Genomic DNA, 18,157 nt, shown 5'->3' with positions numbered 1-18,157 from the left:
GCCAATTATGATTTCCTTGAGTAGGAGAGAAAGTTATGGGTCGAGAGAGAGGAGCTCGTTTGTTGTGTTTTGGAGAAAGTGATTGTAGAGAGCGGCGGGTTGTTTAGTGTGATGGATGGAGGGATAACAAAGCAGTGCACTCGGCCATAATTACTCTTTGTGCTCTCCGTGATCAGGAAATTAATCGAGCTGCTACGCCGCTCTGTTTCATCAACAAAGAAATAACAGAAGAAAACAGGAGCACTTGAGATTTGAGTGACTTCAGATTATGGGGAATGCTGGATAGTGTGAAGGAGGCGTGGCCTCTGTGCTTTCTAGTCTCAGAGAAGAAGGCGTGGCCTCTGTGCCATCTAATTGTAACAAAACAAGGTGTGGCTTTTTATACCCGTCAATCTCAGTAAGAGGAGGTGTGGCCTGTACATTTTAATCTGTAAAAGAAGGTGTGGTCTTTTGCCTGTCAATCTCAGTAAAAGGGGGCACATTGCTTCTGCCGTTTAGTCAGTAAAAAGAGGCGTGTCCTCTACCTTTTAATCTGTTAAAGGAGGCGTGGTCTCTGTCTTTTAATCTTAGTACAAGGAGGCGTGGCCTCTGTGCCTGTCAATTTGAATAAAGTAGGTGTGTTCTTTATGCTTGACAATCTCAGTAAAAGAAGGTTTGGCTTCTGCCCTTTAATCTCAGTAATAGGGGCGTGGCCTTTGTTCCTGTTAATCCGAATAAAAGGAGACGTAGTGTCTATGCCTCTTAATCTCAGTAAAAGGAGGCGTGGCTGTCAATCCGAATTAAAGGAGCCATTGTGTTTATACGTGTCAATCTCAGTAAAAGTAGGCGTGGCCTCTGTTCCTGTTCCTGTTAATCTGAATTAAAGGAGGTGTGGTCATTTGCCTACCAATTTCAGTGAAAGGGGGCATGGCTTCTGCTTTTTAGTCAGTAAAATAAGGCGTGTCCTTTACATTTTAATCTGTAAAAAGAGGAGTGGCCTCTGTCTTTTAACCTTAGTACAAGGAGGTGTGGTCTCTGTTCCTGTCAATCTGAATAAAAGGAGGCGTAGCTTTTGCTTTTTAATCAGTAAAAGGGGTGTGTCCTTTACCTTTTAATCTCAGCAAAAGAGGATGTGGCCTTTATGCATTTTAAGTTCAGTAAAATGAGGTGTGGCCTTTTCTACCTGTCAGTCTCAGTAAAGGGGGTGTGGCCTTTGTGCCTGTTAATTACAGTAGAAGCGGCATGGCATACTGCTTCTGAAAGTTGTGTTAAATTTGCGATAAAGAAAGTGTTAAATTTGAATATTTATAAACTTTAAACTGTATACATTACATTAATGAACATTAATGATGCTTAAATGGGACATGATATTGTTTGTGAAGACAAAATTCACACTTGATGTTATTTTTTTCCAGATTAGGTATCTTGTAAATTACTTCAAAGCTATCAGGACTGTAATTCAATACAATTTGTTTTTCGTCTTCAGGTATAATGCATTAGTCTGTAGTCTACTACAGTCAGTACAAATGTTTCTGTCCTGTTATTAGTGCAGAACGAGTGTGTGAACCGCAGCAGGGGTAAAGGTATTTGGAAGCATGTTGTGGTTACAGTTGTCGGAAATGCTCTCTGAGTTTTGGACCCGAACTCCAGACAGAAACGCAGAAATGAGTTTGAGGTTTCTCATAACCCTGAGGAGGCGGAGGAGAGAGGATCAGAGATTCAAATCTGTCTGAATTGCCTGTAAATCCTCCATGTCCTCTCATAACATAGCAAGAAATAGAACGGCCCATTCTCTCTCTCTCCTTTCTCTCTTGCTCTCTTACACGCACACACACACACACACATCTCTCTGTTTCCAGCAGAAACCTCATTCATTTGGGATTTATAGATCACTGTTGTGTATTCCACATATTAACACCTGCTGCAATGATTTTACTTCTCCCACAAGATATTACAGAGAGTTCAGGGAAGAAACCCGCGGAGAACATATGAACCTCCATGTTGACCCGAGATCAGGATTGAGACTCTGGAGCTGTTTTAAAAGATAAACCTACAGTTTACATGGAGCTTTAAGTCTTTAAAACAAAGAATGATTGATTTAGTTTAGAATGTCCAAACTGAAGGTACTGAAGAGCAAAAAAAGTGGGGACCATGAATATGCAGTTTACAACAAGAGACCAGAAAACACACTTATCACCATTTATGTGGTTTTTTTTCTCTGATACTGTATGCACCTCGAAGAAAATTCAAATTCAGGTTTTATTTGTCACATATACAGTCATACACAGTACGATATGCAGTGAAATGCTTATTCGACTGCTCATGACCATTATGGAATAGAATAAGAATAAAATATAGAAAAACTTAGGTGCAAAAAAAAATAAAATAGAAGAACAAAATATAAACAGCAGGATAAAATAATATTTTAAAAACTTAGTGAAGTGAAATAGAAATGTCCAGAAATGTCCAGGGTGAGTTCAAATGTGCATGAATGTTTAAATGTATAATGTCCATAAATGGATCATAAATGTCTTGGGTGTGAGCAATGTCCATTGTCCATAAAGTGCAGAGTGCAAAAAGAATGTTTTTAGTCCTGCGTGAAATCCCTCCGATCATAACGTTCAGGTTGTATTAGGCGTCTGTAAGCCGCGCTACCTATTGAAATTCACACCGCGGGATGTTTTCATCATCGCAGCGGGAAGAGCAATAAGCGCGAAGAGACATTCCTAAACCAAGAGGACGCTATCTCTCTGAAACACACACCACTAATACAAACGTCTTTCCTATCGTTTGTTCCGCATTTCAATTCATTTGTATAAAAAGGAACCCGATCGCACGTGGGCTTTAAATAACCACACTGAAATCAGAGCAAGCTTCAGCAGGTCTGTCTCTGAGATTCATTTCAGTGAGGACGCTGTCACAGTGTCTGCACGGTGAAGTCTGCATTTAGCTGGCGGTGCATTTTATCACAAAATCAATGCTAAAAGGGGTGTATTATGCAGAATTCACTATGTAGTCATGTTTAGACATTCAGATGGGTTACCAGTGCATGTGAGTGTGTGTGTGTGTTTGTATGGAAAAGAAAAAAAAATGTGAGAAAGAACAGTCCCTGCTTTAAGGTTTTTTTTTTTTAATTTAAAACAAGCCAGTCAGCTTTACCCCCTTTTGTGATGTCAATTAAGATTTCCCGCCCCCAGCTTGTTGCTCAGCGGTAGTGCTCATGTACAAGGACAATGAAATCTATCCAATGACGGTAACTTTAAAGCAACTTAGAAATTTAAAGTAACTTAGAAAATGTCTGTCCTGTAAAGTTGTCCCGATAGTGAATAATACTGATTTTGGAAAATCTCCAAGAAAACAGAGTTTACAGTCCAATACAGTGGAAAACAGCTCTGAGACAAAAGAGCGTCCAGGATTCCCCTCAGAAGAGGCAACACTGTTACATTTCACAAGATTTATTTTCTTAAGCGTGATTACGGTTTTTGGCCACATGATGGCAGTGTGGGGAAAGGGGACAGATTTAGTCAAGTGGATTGGTATGCTTTACATTGTATATTCGTATCCAAGGCGTATAAGACTCACTTTGCCAGACCTAAGAACAAATCAGACTTATGAACGTGCTTTAGGAACGGAATTCGTTTGTAAATAGAGGACTACCTGTAAAATAAATTTGAAGTATTACAAAAAAAAGCTTAATTATCTTTAAATATTAAGTAATATATAGAGCCTTTAAGAGATCCTTTTTAAGAAAGACTTTACAAATCCCCAAGAACAAAAAAACAAAAACAAATTGTTAATTGTATATGTGTACTTTTTAACACCACATGCACAGCAATGCAACCCCCAATCCTAATGTTTACCTTTAAAATAAAAGCATTTGTTATCTTTCGTTCTTTTTGTTTTTGTCTGTTTGTTTTAGACGTCCATTACGGACAGTCATTAGAATAGACGGTGCTTCAGCAGATTGCTCTTCACATCAGCTGTTGAGAAATCTGTTATGTGTGTGTGAAGTGGAGAGAGCGCAGGGAACAGAGGGAGGAATAAAAAAAATAGGATGAATTTAAAAAATGCAACCTGTTGTAATTTTTCTAACAAAAAAAGTTAAAAAGTAGTTAACTACTGTCATTTTTATTGTTTATTTTTCTTTTTTTTTTTTTGTAAAATTGTCTGATCGCACCTAAACCCACGCCTCCGTCACACTTCTGTAATCGTGCACCGTCCAGCACATGGTAAAGCGGAGCCCAAGGTCTCTCTTTTCAAAACTCAGTAACAACTCTCTGCACTGTGTCTCAGTCCCATTTATCTTCAAAAAGAGTAAACGGTTAATTATTTCTCTCTGCTCGTGACGTCGTGTTTCAGTTGTTTTCAGTTACTCTTCAATGTGTCGGACATGTTTTTTTTGGGACTGTGATTATGGAGTGTTGTTGAGAATTAAGTGTATTTGAGAAAGATGGAGAGGTGGAGATACAGACAGAGTGAGAGAAAAAGAGAGAGAGACAGGGGACTCTATCTGTAGATGGAGAGATTTGGGAGTCTAGCAGAAAGAGAGACAGAAGCAAAGAGACAAAGCGATAAAGAGGAAAAAAGATGGATAGATCAAGAGACAAAAAGAGGCAAGGAGCGATACAGAGAGGCAGATACAGAGAGAGAGAGAGAGACGAGGCAGTGAGAGAGACAAAGACATGGAGAATAAAGAGGCAGAAACAGAGACAAAAAATAAAAGGCAGAAGAAGGGAATGAGACAAGGCGAGGCAAAGAGGAAGAAAAAGAGATGTAGAGGAAGGGAGAGAGAGAGGGATAAAAAGAGAGAGATGGAGACAGCATGTTAGAGAGAGAAAGAGAGGGAGACAAAGACAAAGAGTAAGGGAGAAAGAGATGCAGAGAAAGAGGAAGAGAGCGAGGGAGACAGAGGGGTAGAGGGAAAATAAGTATAGAAATAAGAGGGAGACAAAGTGTCAAAGAGACAGAAACAGATACAGAGAGAGAGAGAGGGAGAGAGAGAGAAAGAAAGGCATAAACAGAGATGCTTTCACTCACTCACCCTTTTTAAAGGGAGACAGAAATCTCACTTTCCCTTTTTAAAGGGAGAGTGAGAGAACAAGAGGTGGAGAGAGTGAAACACTTTAGCTGAGACGCTAGAAAGCATTGCTAGTGATGACAAACAGACGAACACATTAGCATGATAGGATTGTAAACTGCAGTAAAACTCTGGTTAGCCAGTTTATCACGTAGCTCTTCTTTCCTTTAGTGTCTTGTGTCATAGCAGTGTGTTTATAAGCGTGTTTATTATGAGGACTTGTTTATTCAGCGACCTCAGCATAACTCCGCGGTGTAGAAGCTAGCATAACGTCAGCGTAAAATAAACAGCCCCAGTCTCCCGGTGCTAACGGCCGCCGCTGAGGGATTTAATGAACACACTCAGTCATCCTCTCTAGCCTTCATTATCATCCCTCTCTCATTTTTTATCATAACCATTACCAATCGCTCAGCTGTGAACGCGACAGGGCTAATAGTGCGGGATGGGTCCTCCGCAGTCACTGCATGTGTGTGTGTGTGTGTCAGATTTATGTATGGTGGCCCCCGCATTTCATTTCTGCATCCAAATTCAAATCTTATACATTACACGCAGTACATGGAGTAAGATTTTTTCAGGTTTTTGTTTTTGTATAAAATCGGTAAGATTTCTTAGCTACAGTAGCTTAGCACTTTCCTGCTAAAGGAACACAGTATGGAACTTTTCCAACTGTAGAAACTGTACGTTTCTAAAGTTTTTAAAGTACTTATGTTATCTTCCAGGTAGAACTCTTTAATAAAGGCGGAGTTTATGTATTTCTTTTATGTAGAAAAAAAATTATTTTACTAGGAATTTTGAATTTGCTTTAAAATAAATAATATTTATACCACATTGCTGTTGAAACAAGAGGAAAACATGATTGGTCAGAAGATATAGATTAAGTTCTGTAGTCTCAAAGTTAGATTCTTTAATATGATTGGTCATAATTTGCTCCGTTGTTCATGTTAAATCCTCGATTCTGATTGGTCAGAATGTGTGACGTCCTTTATGGTGAAAGTTTCAAATCAAAATTTTTATTTTTTTTTGTCATACTTTAAATTCCATTTACAGGTAGTCCACTAAATACAAACGAGTTCCGTTCCAGTTCCTAAGTCCGATTTGATTCGGTTCAACATGCTAGATTTTTTAATTAGATTGGTCAGAATTTGTTGAATACGGTTCTTTTTGTGAATTTCTCCAGTCTGATTTGTCCAGGTTTGCGTGTTCAGAATGTTGAATATTTTAGTCTGATTGATTTTAAGACTTTAAGTCCTTTAAGCTACATTTTTTAATCTGATGTGTTAACTTCTTTAAACTTCTTTAAACTGATCTATCAGCCTTTGTTATATTTTTTATGTTAGATTATTGAATCTGTCTGGTCAAAATCTGTGAAGTTCTTCATGTGAAATTGTCTAAACTGATTGGTCGTATGTGTAGGATAATTTCTTTATGTTGAATTTTTGAATTTGCTTGGTCAGAAGGTGTTGAATATGGTTCTTTCTGTTTCTGTAAAATTCTTAAATCTAATTATTTCCAATTTTGTGTTCAGTATGTTTCTTTTTGTTTTTTTCTTTTTGGTTAGATTGTTGAATCTGATTTGTCAGAAGTTGTTGATCAATTTCTTTACATTGGTTTCTCTAACCTGATGGGTCAGAAGGTATTAAATAGTTTTCTTTGTGTTGAATTTGTGTATTTAGTATGTTTCTTTATGTTTCCTTGTAAAAAAATTTTATCTGATTGGTCAGTAGGTGTTATTCAATTTCTTTATGCTAGAATCTTAAATCTGTTTTTTAAGTCATTTATGTTAATTTCTGGTTATAAGATTGGTTAGAAGGTTTTAATTGATTTCTTTATGTTAGATTCTCGAGTGTGATTGCTCAGAATTATCGTTATTTTGATTCCTCATGTCTAAAGGGTCTGTGACAATTTTGTTCTTTATGTTGAATTCTGGAATCTGATTGGTCAGAATAAGTAGTTTAATCTGTGATTTTAATCAAATGATTGACGAAAAGCTGTTGATTCTGTAGCTAAAGTTTTTCCGTGACATAATTGTTGTGTTATATCACTAATAAAACACTCCTGTTGTAAGAAACTAATTCTCTTCCTCTACTGGTTTAATCACGAGGGACATGGAGAGCAGAGTTCGACACGGATAAATACAAAAAAAATCATATTAAACCGTTGTCGTGTCTGTATCCGAGGCTTTCTCTCCGCTCCCATGATGCTTTTCTAAACCTGATGCCAAACCTCCCGCCGTTTCCCTCAACACTAAATCATCCCACATCAAAGCAGGTAATTATTTCAGAGCCTCGGAGATGGAATGATTCGGAATTTATTTTTAATCTCGTCCTGGCATTCTTCATCTCATCTTCATTTCCCATGTGTGTGTGTATGTGTGTGTGTGTGTGTGTGTGTTTGTGTGCATGTGAATATCACAGTGCCCAGTCGCTGGCGGCCATATTGTTTTGACTGAACCTCCTGCCAAGTTCTGCTGATGGTTTCACAGCTCCTGATATTTACTGCAGAAATGAAGATGAATCATCCGAGCGAATGTTTATCCCAGATTTATATATTTTCATTCCGACGCTTTGATCTTCATTCCGTCCTGTCATTTTACACCAACTGAAAAACGACAGATCCCGTCAGCTTCAGGAGCTTTGTGTTGCGTTACCGTGGCGATGTCACTGGCTTTATCACTGTAGGGTCTCATTAACCCTGCAGTAAATTCATTTGTAGGGCAAAACTGCTTCTTACACACACAAACACACACACACACACACACACACATACATTTGTAGTAATTATGATTGTCTCTCGCTTTATTTCACACTTTGTCCATTCTCTCTAATGCACACATTTGTTTTTCATCTAAACTGTAGTTTTTCGTTCATGTAAAGTGTGTGTGTGTGTGTGTGTGTGTGTGGTGATATTTGACCAACACTCTTGTCTCCTTGCTCAGGTTGTTACATTTCCACTCTTATGTTTGTTTTTTAATTTTATCCTCCCCATCTGTCCAAGTTTTTTATCTGTCTCTCTCTCTCACTGCATGTCTGTCCATCTGACTTTCTTTCTCTTTTCTATTTCTCTCTTTCCCTCTCTCTGCTAGAGTATGTCTTCCTGTTCCTCTTTCATGCTATCTGTATCTGTATGTTCTTTGTATATGTCTCATATATATCTCACACACTATTTATCTCACTTTTACTGTTTATTTGTCTCCTCTGTCCCACTCTTTCATTGTCTGTTTATCTGTCTCTCTCTCACAGCCTATTTATCTCTCTCTCGCTGTCTATCTGTACGTGTCTCTCTCACTCCCTGTCTATCTGTCTCTCATTCACAGTCTGCGTATCTGTCTCTCTTCCACTGTCTATTGGTCTCTCTCTCATTGTCCATCTGGCTGTCTTTCTTTATCACCATCTGTTTCTCTCTCTCTCTCTCTCACCGTCTATTTGTCTATCGCACCATCTATCTATCTATCTATCTATCTATCTATCTATCTATCTATCTATCTGTCTCTCACATGCTGTCTATTTGTCTCTCTTAAATAGTCTATCTGTCTGTCTTTCTCTCACTGTCTATTTGTCTCTCTCACTGTCTATCTATATGTGTCTCTTTTACTGTCTGTGCATCTGTCTTTCACTCACTGTCTGTCTCTTTCACTCTCTGTTAATCTCTCTTACTGTAATGAGGTCTGAGGTCTGATGTCTGTCCCTCTCTCACTGTATATCTATCTGTCTCTCTCATTGTCTGTCTATCTTGCTCTCTCTCTCCCTCACTGTTTGTCTGTCTCTCTCTCATTGTCTGCCTGTCTGTCTTTGTATATCTTTTACGGTCTATCTTTCTCTCACTGTCTATCTGTCTCTCACTGTCTGTCTATCTGCCTTCCCCTGTCTCTCTCTCTCTCTCTCTCTCTCTCTCTTCCTCTCTTACTCACCACCTGTCTATTTCACCACCTGTTTCTTTTCCATTCTCTCTCTATCTCTCTCCAGAGTCTGTCTCTCAGTCTCCCGCTGTCTGTCTGTCTGTGTCTCTGTCTGACTGCCTGTCTTTCAATCTCCCGCTGACTGTCTGTCTCTCAGCACTTCACGGCTATGAATAAAAGGTGACCTGAGTTAGGAAGGAGTCATGAGTCATCCAAAACCATGACAAAAACAACAACAGCAGAGGCACACACACACACACTCACACACACACACTGAGAGAGATCACAGCACAGTGAGGGGGAGGTCATGCTCTGAGTCTGATACGAGCATGAATGCTGAGCAGAAACACAACGGCCCCTCTGGATCTGAGAGTCACTTAACTACCCAATGACACAAAAACAGAGGCAGTGGTACTGACACACACACACACACACACACACACACACTCGCAGTGTACACCTGCTTATCACGACACACTGTTGTAGAATAGTTTCCTTCAACAACACACGTATCGTGGTATTCCTTTTGTAAGGATCCACTATAATGGTTTATTATAAGTGTGTGTGTGTGTGTGTGTGTGTGTGTGTCACGCTCATATTAGCATGATTCTGTTCTGCCTTTGCTAATTCAGAGGTGAGAGAGGACACACTACATCCTCCAGCAGGGAGACAGAGAGGAAATCAGTGCTTGATTAATCTGTCATTATAATCACACACTCACACACACTCACACACACACACACACACACTAGTACACACTGGTATTGGGTTACGCAGCCCTTGTTTAACATGGCAGCCAAAGTAAAATAAACAAGTTCAGATTTCTATCTAATTTGAAGCTCAAAGATCTAACAGTTCCCCTTTTATTAAAGGAACGATGCTCTGCGCTAATTAGCTCATTAGCAGCTATTAGCTAGTGAACGTGTCACAGCCGCAGCTCATGCACGTATATCAACCGCTTAACAAGCATTAATCTTTAAAAGGTTCTCTCAGTTCATGATCTGTATAAAAAACAAAAGGTTTTGTCTGAATGTTGGTCAGAATTCGCTCTTACAAGGAGATCTTTACGTTTCAGACATCGGAGGACCAGAAACCAGCCTCAGAAAGAAATTCTGTATGTCTGTATGTCTGTCCAGACAGATTAATCACTTAAAACTGTCTGTCTAGAATTTAATGAGACTTTTGCAGTATTTATATCTCTGCCTTAAGTTTAATCTGCACCATGAGTGAAATCTAAATGTTGAATAAAAGTGATGGTATGAACAGTTCACTCACTCACTCATTCATCTTCTATACCGCTTTATCCTGTATCGCGGGGACCTGGAGCCTATCGCAGGAGACAGGGTGCCAATCAATCGCAGGGCACACACACTCACACACTCACACACTATGGGTAATTTGGAAACGGCAATCAGCGTAACCTACATGTCTTTGGACTGTGGGACGAGACCGGAGTACCCGGAGGAAACCCACCAAGCACGGGGAGAACATGCAAACTCCATGCACACAGAGACGGGAATCGAGCCGTGCCGCCCGTCATGAACAGTTATGTTTCGGATTTATATCTACTTTAAAATAAGCTACTAATGCGCTACTGTCTCAATGTAAACAAGTAAGTTAGACAGAGAGTTAATAATTGATAAGAGACAGACAGACATGTACGTGGGCTTCAACCTGAAATAATAATAATAATAATAATAATAATAATATCACTGATTACATTAAAGATCAGCAGATTATTTTTAGCTTTAACCTTTTAACTATTTCTACAAACTCTTTAACAACCAACAACAGGTACAACACGGTATGCGGGGACTGTACAGTACATTTCTACAGTGTTTGACCCCTAGTGGTCAAAAGTCTGAACTGCATCATGAAGAGGCTAAATAGATTCATTAGAATCTTGTTTTGTTTTATGGCAAATACTTAGCAATTAAACTATTATTTGTTTAAACCCAGGTGTTCAGACAGTGTGTGTGTGTGTGTGTGTGTGTGTGTGTGTGTGTGTCTGTGTTTGTATCATTTTTATTATTATATTCTTATTTTATATTTTATATTCTTTATAAAGGGCTTGGGACGTGAATCACGTCAGGCAGGCAGTCAGTCCGATTACGGCTCTGACGCACTAAGAAAACTTTTGATGGTGTCCAAGCACTAGTAAAACACTGCGATAAGTGCATTAGATTATATAGAGAAATAAAGGGAGTTTTTACTGTATGGTGCTGAGTAGATATTTGCTCTATATTTTGCCCTCATTTAAAAATAGAAACGTTTATTAAAAGAACACGGTGTCGGCTCTGTCTCTGTTTTGTGGCGCAGATTGGAGACGTCGGTGTGCGTGGCAGCGAAACCCAGCGAGAGCAAATCGGAGCGAGCGGAGCAGGAAGTGAAGGAGACGGAGAAGAACAGGAGAAGGCACAGGAAACACCGGGGGCGTAAACGTCACAGCCGACGTCGCAGCCACAGGTCTGCTCAGTAAATCAGTCCGCATGATGTGTGTGTGTGTGTGAAGATGTGAAGATGTTCAGGGAAATGTTCCCTTTTTCTTAAACATTATGCTCGTTCTGCCTATTCCTACACATCGTAGCAGTTTATCAGTACGGCCTCCGTCTGTGTTTAGTTAATCAAGTTGACATTTAAATCCACACGTGTGTATACAAGCTGTGATGATTCTCCAGGCTCCTGCTGATTAGACATTTGATTTCTAAAAACCGGTCGCTCTCCAAATAATTTGCACTTCAATCCCGACAAGAGAGAGAGAGAGAGACCCGGAGGCTGGCGTCGAACCGATAACCCGATATTTAATCTCACTAGAGAAAGGGACGTGAACAGAATGAAAGGTTCAATCTTCACGTACGCACACGTATATATCTCATTGTTTTGTTGTTTGCTCGTTGTTGTTGTTGTTGTTTTTTTTAATGCTAATGCAATTGGACTCTATTTGCAAGTCCATTCACACCTCGGCCTGTTTACCATATTCGCCATTTCACTTTCAACATCCCACGGAATCCGTCCTCACAATCAGAGGAAAGGGAAAACCTTCAAAACGCTAATGGCAAACACACACTAACACTCTTATCTAGCTTCCACAGCGCCAACGCTCAGGTGTGGCTGAGAATTTTAAAAACGAGAGTCAGGTTCTCTCGCTCATTTCACACTTTATGGAAAAAGAAAAAGGAGCACTCAGACGCAGGTAAGGTAATCGATTCAGGCTCGGCATAATCGCCGTGATAGGTTCAAAGCGAACATTGGGGTTGATTTTTATTTATTTATTTATTTCCTAGAGCATTTATCTGAAAGTTCTGAGAAAACAGAAATAACAGAAATTACAGCCTGTGCTCGGTTTTATCACCGGGTGGAAAAAATGACAAATGTTTCGTTTTTCAATTTTTTCATTTTGCCATTAGGCTAATTTATGTTTTTCTTTTTTTCCCTTCACATCCATTAGTTTTTTCCCTTTACATCCATTAGTTTATATCACAGTGCTGCTGGATACTGATTAATCAAAAGGGTGTTGGTTAATTAGTATAATCACTTATGTTTTTTTTTTCTCGTAAGTTTTTTTTTCCACCAGATTTTTGGCACCGCTCCTGTTCCTCTGGAAATATCGGCATCTCTCCAACTCTGTGATGTTCGTTCGGATCAGTGTAGTGTTAATAATAACGCCTCCTGTTAATAATAACGCCTCCATCTCTCCTTTTTAAATAACGAGTCCTGCTACCTTTCCCCAGTTGTGACGTTAATCATTTTGCCATTCTTATGTTAGTGAGGAGATTTTTCCCAAACATTAAAGGTCCCATGTTTTCCTTAAACAATATATTACACACGAGGTCATTATTTTCTTTCGGAAACCTCTCTGCTTTCACTCCTGTTTCAAACACACCGTTTTAGTGTCAAGTGAGCATCTGCCCCTCCATGACTTTTTGTGAGTCATTTTTCATTTTTAGCCAATCAGAATACAGATAAAACAATTATTAATTCAATAAAGTAATTAACAACGGCAAGGAGCTGAGCAAGAGGAGGGACTATGTAAATTGTGTGCCTCTTTTTTTTCTTCTTGCCTTAAATGACATCATACTAGTCAGAAACTTTGAAGCTTAATATTCTGTCTGAATATGAACACACACACACACACACACACACACACACACACACACACAGACCCATGTGAATACCCAAAAAATAATCAAAAAGTGAGTTTTGCATAAAATAAAAAAAGGTCCCTTTAAAGGACCTAACGCACAGAGTTAGATTGTTTTCTATATGAAAGATTGACGTTTTCAGCCGATAAGAAACTCACTGAACCAGACCTGTAGAGATACCGATTGGGTTGTTTCAGAAACCATAATAAAACTTTATTTTCATTAAATAAGCTCCTGGTTGCTGATTCTTCCTCATTTCTAACGGATATGACACTGACGGACAGGCAATTTTAGATCTCTCACAAGACAAGCCGGCAAATATAAAAAAAAATAAAAGCCTGACTGCGCTGGTGATAAACAGGCTTCATATTGTTTTACAGAAGGTCACCGGGTCACATCCTCGAGATTTAAAGCGTGACAGCGTCACACGCCTTACAGCGGCTTAAGGCTCTCCGCTAGACATCTATCATCAATCCTGACAGGATTTAAGCTCTGTAACCTCCACCATCCTCCACAGTCATTCATCACCCGCGTGCCCTCAAGGTCGTAGCGTCGCGGAGGAGTGATGGGAGGGAAAGGCTGCTAAAGGGTGAAAGAGGTGAAGATGAGGAAAAAAATCAAACTTACACATGTGCAGTGAAAGTAAAATCAGTCGCCACATACATTTACGTTCAGTTTTTAAAAATATATATATTTTATATCCTAAACCTATTGATGAAACTCAACAAGCCTGAATAAAATGACTAACGTCAGTAAAAGGTTTGGACGCCATGTGTATATTATACCACAGCACTGTTAATTAATCTGATGGGTTAATATTAATAACTCCAATTAAGAAACATGTTATCACAGACACGCCACTTTATTTATGTAGATGTTTATTTGGCTGGTACGTAAGAAGACTCCAGTATCACTGCTTTCTTCTTCAGGAAAGACAATGTACAGGTTCTACGGTGGCAAAACACAAAAAACAAAATAACAAAGCCAAAAGCAAACTAATAAATAAAAAAAACACATGTTACATATTATATAAACTTATTTGGTCTTTGTTATTTTGTTTTTTTTTTTCTTTTAAAATTTGTTTTTTGTTTTTAAATTTATTTTGTTTTTAGTTTAATATGTTTCTGAATTTGTTATTTTGTTTTTGGTTTTATTATTGTTTTGGTTTTATTATTGTTTTTGAATTTATTTTGTTTTTAGTTTTGTTATTTTCTTTTTGAATTCGTTTTTTGTTTTTAAAATTGTTATTTTGTTTTTAATTTTGTTATTTTGTTTTTGGTTATATTATGTTTTTGAATTTGTTATTTTGTTTTCCCTTTTGTTATTTTGGTTTTGTTATTATGATTTTAAATTTGTTTTTCTGTGTCCAGTTTTGTTATTTTATTTTTGAATTAGTTTTTTCATTTTTGGTTTTGTTCTAAAATTCTTTTGTTCGTCTATTCTATTGGTCACCGTAGGTTTCTCTGCAACATGACTGGAGATCTTTTTTTTTAAGCTATATTGCTTGATTAATAATTAAAAAAAGTGATTGGTGGGAATCAAACCCAGGCCTTCACTATGGTTGGTGAGAAACCTACCACTAAACTACTACTGCCCTGATATTAAAGTAACAATAACTATACTATAAGGATAAATACAAATATGCTGTTATAAGATTTTTTTTTTCAGAAACACTTCAATACACCGATTATTGTAAAAGACTTTTGAAAGTAAAAAAAAAAAATACAAATCACACTGTGTCATGTGTGTTTTTTGTTTTTTTTTAAGTTTTAAAAGTCTTTTACAATAATCGTCAGATACGGTAAATATTACACAATATAGATATTCAAAATGAACAGCACACGTCACACAGGAGCCCTGGTGTACTGATGGACGGAATGGCACTGATTTGAAATAATCGCAGGGTGTGATAAGTCCATTAGCTGAAATCTTGCAAATACAGACGTACTGTGTTTGCAAGACAAGCTCAATATGCTAAGTGCAGAAAGCTTTTAGAGCTGCTTTACCGAGATCCCTCTATTTGTCTGTAACGATTTCGAAATGATGATAAATGGAAAAGTCTGAGACTTTTCATACGAACACTACAGAAATGAAAGAGCAAATTTGCCTCTCTACCATAAACAAACTCAGTTTTGTAGAGTGTGTGTCATGGCACAAATAGTGTAAGGAGTGACAACGCTTTCTAATTAAGCAAAAATGATACTGGTTGTGTGTCTAATCATTATCTTAAGTGGGACAGATCCACTAATGCGAAAGCCGTCTCTCTCTCTCTCTCTTTCTCTCTCTCTCCTTTTCTTCATCTCTCTTCTTCTCTCCCTTTCATTTTACTGCACTACAAACACTGATCTATCTCATCACACATTTCATATTTTCCAGGACTCGTTAGCATCACCTATATAACCAACACATCTTGCCTCCATCCCAGATACAAAAAAATCATTATTTTACTTTCCTGTGGAGAACAATCAAGATTTATTAAAAGTCAGTGTTTTATTTTAGATAGCATGTGGCGTAGTGGTTAGCGCTATCTTGGTTCGGTTCTCGCCTCGGGTTTGCATCTTCTCCGTGTGCTTGCTGGGTTTCTTCAAAGTACTGAAGTTCCCCTCCAATAGCCCAAAGACCTGCTGTGTAGCCTGACTGGTGAGTCTAGAATTTGTAGTAGTGTGTGCTTGTGTTCTGCAATGATTGTCTGTTAATTCTTTTAATGCTTATACAGTGTAGAGACAAGAGAAAAAAATCAGTTACATATCACAATTCTTTTGTGTGGCAATTCATGTATCGATACACAGACACTGCAAATTACAGGTTTATATTAATAACTTGTTCTGATATGTTATCGCAGAAAAGACACTTTATTTAAGGAGTTGTTTATTTCGCTGATAAGGTTATTTAAGGTTTTACAGATTTTTTCTTCAGGAGAGACAATGTAGGTTGAAAACAAAATAACAAATTTAAAAACAAAATGACAAAACTGAAAACAAAATAACTAATTAAAAAAACAAAATAAAATTGAAAACAAAATAATTCGAAAACAAAATAACAAAACTGAAAATAAAATAAATTCAAAAACAAAATGACAAAAGTGAAAACAAAATAACTAACTAAAAAACAAAATAACAAAACATAAAAGAAAAATAAATTCAAAACAAAATAACAAACCTGAAAACAAAATAACAGAGGTAAAAACAAAATAAATTCAAAAACAAAATAAAATATCAAATTCAAGAAATAACAAAACAAAAAACAAAATTACTCATTCAAAACAAAAAAAAAAAACTAATTTAAAAACATTTTATATTTTTATCTACATCAATTTAAGAAAATAAAGAAAGAAATAAAATAAGGGAAAGACCATGTTGAGTTAGAAGTAACTGAAACAAAACAGTATGATGAAGACCCATCAGAAATACATCTGTGACGAAACCTGGAAACATGCAGTGTCAATTATCTAAAAATGGAGAAATCAAGGCGCTTTGTCTAGCAAGGATGAGAAGCAGAGAAGCTAACAAGATGCCAAGAGGTAACCCAAGACATACTGGAAGGACCTCAGATAGGAGACCATTATTGCCCATATTCTCCACAATTCTGCCATTTGTGTAACATTGGAAAAGCGAAAGGAGACGTGTGGAAACCATTTTATAGCTTGAGGAGAACAAAAAGAGGGCTATGTTCGATGTTTGATAGAAACCCATCAATCCCACAGTGAAGCATCATGCTGAGAGTTACCCTTGACTTCTTGTTAATTATTGCATGTTTGGCTTATTATTTAAATCACAACAATTAGCAAAAGGGTTTTGTTTATGTACTCAGAGTGCACTAATCCTGGAGTTCACAGTGTGGCCGTCTAGCAAAAGTGCATTAAGATCACACTTAACTGTTTTAATTTATTTCAATGAAAAGGTTCATAAATACCACGTTCTCGTTCTCAGCGCTAATGAGCCAACTGCTAGCGCACGTGAACTTTAGTGACGCTTTGTGATGCTGTATCTCTGAACGCTTTCTCAAACCACCTGTTCTTTTTGTGCCAACTCTGTAAACTCACCTTTCCTGTGGTCCATTTTTAAATCTGTGTTGCGCTTTCAAATCAAACCAGGACTTGTGATGAAATTTAAGGTGAATATAGAAGTATCAACCGATAACTTGTGGACAAGACACATCTGTGTGTTTTTTGAACTGTACACAAAATCTTTACCAACACCACTTGCACATTACAGGAACTCGTGTATGGGCTATTTAAGGAGTTCCTGGGAGGCCGGTGTTTCAGACATGAAGCAGGCAGAAAAATTAGAAAACTTTCTACGTTGATGGTGTCCAAGCACAAGTGAAACACTGGGATAAGTGCATTAGTGTAGCAGAGAATTATATAGAGAAATAAAGGGAGTTTTTACTCTCTGAACTGTGTTCTATTATTTTGCAATCACAAAGTCCCGGTTCGACTTGAACACAGGCATTTGGCAGATGCTTTTATCCAGAGCGACTTACATTTTTTTTTTTTTTTATCTTATTATACATCTGAGCAGTTAAGGGTTAAGGGCCTTGCTCAAGGGCCCAACAGTGGCAACCTGGTGGTTGTGGGGTTTGAACCTGGGATCTTCCGAACCGCAGTCCAATGCCTCTGCCAGATCACAAGTTTCCACACATATGAAAATGGTGCCATTGTTAACCTATTTCTTTCTCTCTCTCCTTCTCTGTCTGTCTCTCTCTCTCTCTGTTGCAGTGTGTCGCTTGATGCAGACTTCTCTCCTCGGCCAGCGGCCAAAGCTAAAAAGAAGAAGAAGAAATCTGTAAGGAAGAGGAGGAGAGAGAGGTCAGTAAAACAAACAAAAAAACAAGAAAGTAGGACAATAATGAAGGAGAGAAAAAGGAAAAAAAGGATGGAAAGCAAGAGAGAGTAATAAAGTGAAAGTGATAGAGTAGTGCAGAAAAGTCAAAGAGAAGAGTGACTTAAAGAGAAAGAAAAGGGAGAGAGCAAGAGAGAACGATACATAGTGACTGAAAGAGAGATATTGAAAAAAAGTAAGTAAAAGAGAGTGACTAGATAAGAGAGAGAAAGAGAAAGTGTGT

General features: G+C 37.9%; 1 protein-coding gene across 1 annotated transcript in view; it reads left to right on the top strand.

Moving 5' to 3' along the window:
- The window catches only part of srrm4 (serine/arginine repetitive matrix 4), an 87,046-nt gene that overhangs the window by 43,004 nt on the left and 25,885 nt on the right, over nt 1–18,157 (top strand). Inside the window, exons 2-3 of the mRNA XM_053481340.1 lie at nt 11,271–11,417; nt 17,811–17,900. Coding sequence (XP_053337315.1) covers nt 11,271–11,417; nt 17,811–17,900 — 237 coding nt within the window. The remainder of the gene's footprint in view (nt 1–11,270; nt 11,418–17,810; nt 17,901–18,157) is intronic.

The sequence above is a fragment of the Clarias gariepinus genome, chromosome 21 (genome assembly GCF_024256425.1).
Source record: "Clarias gariepinus isolate MV-2021 ecotype Netherlands chromosome 21, CGAR_prim_01v2, whole genome shotgun sequence".
NCBI classification, from domain to species: Eukaryota; Metazoa; Chordata; class Actinopteri; order Siluriformes; family Clariidae; genus Clarias; species Clarias gariepinus.
Note: the sequence above shows the minus strand (reverse complement) of the source record. Positions and strands in the feature narration are given on the sequence as shown.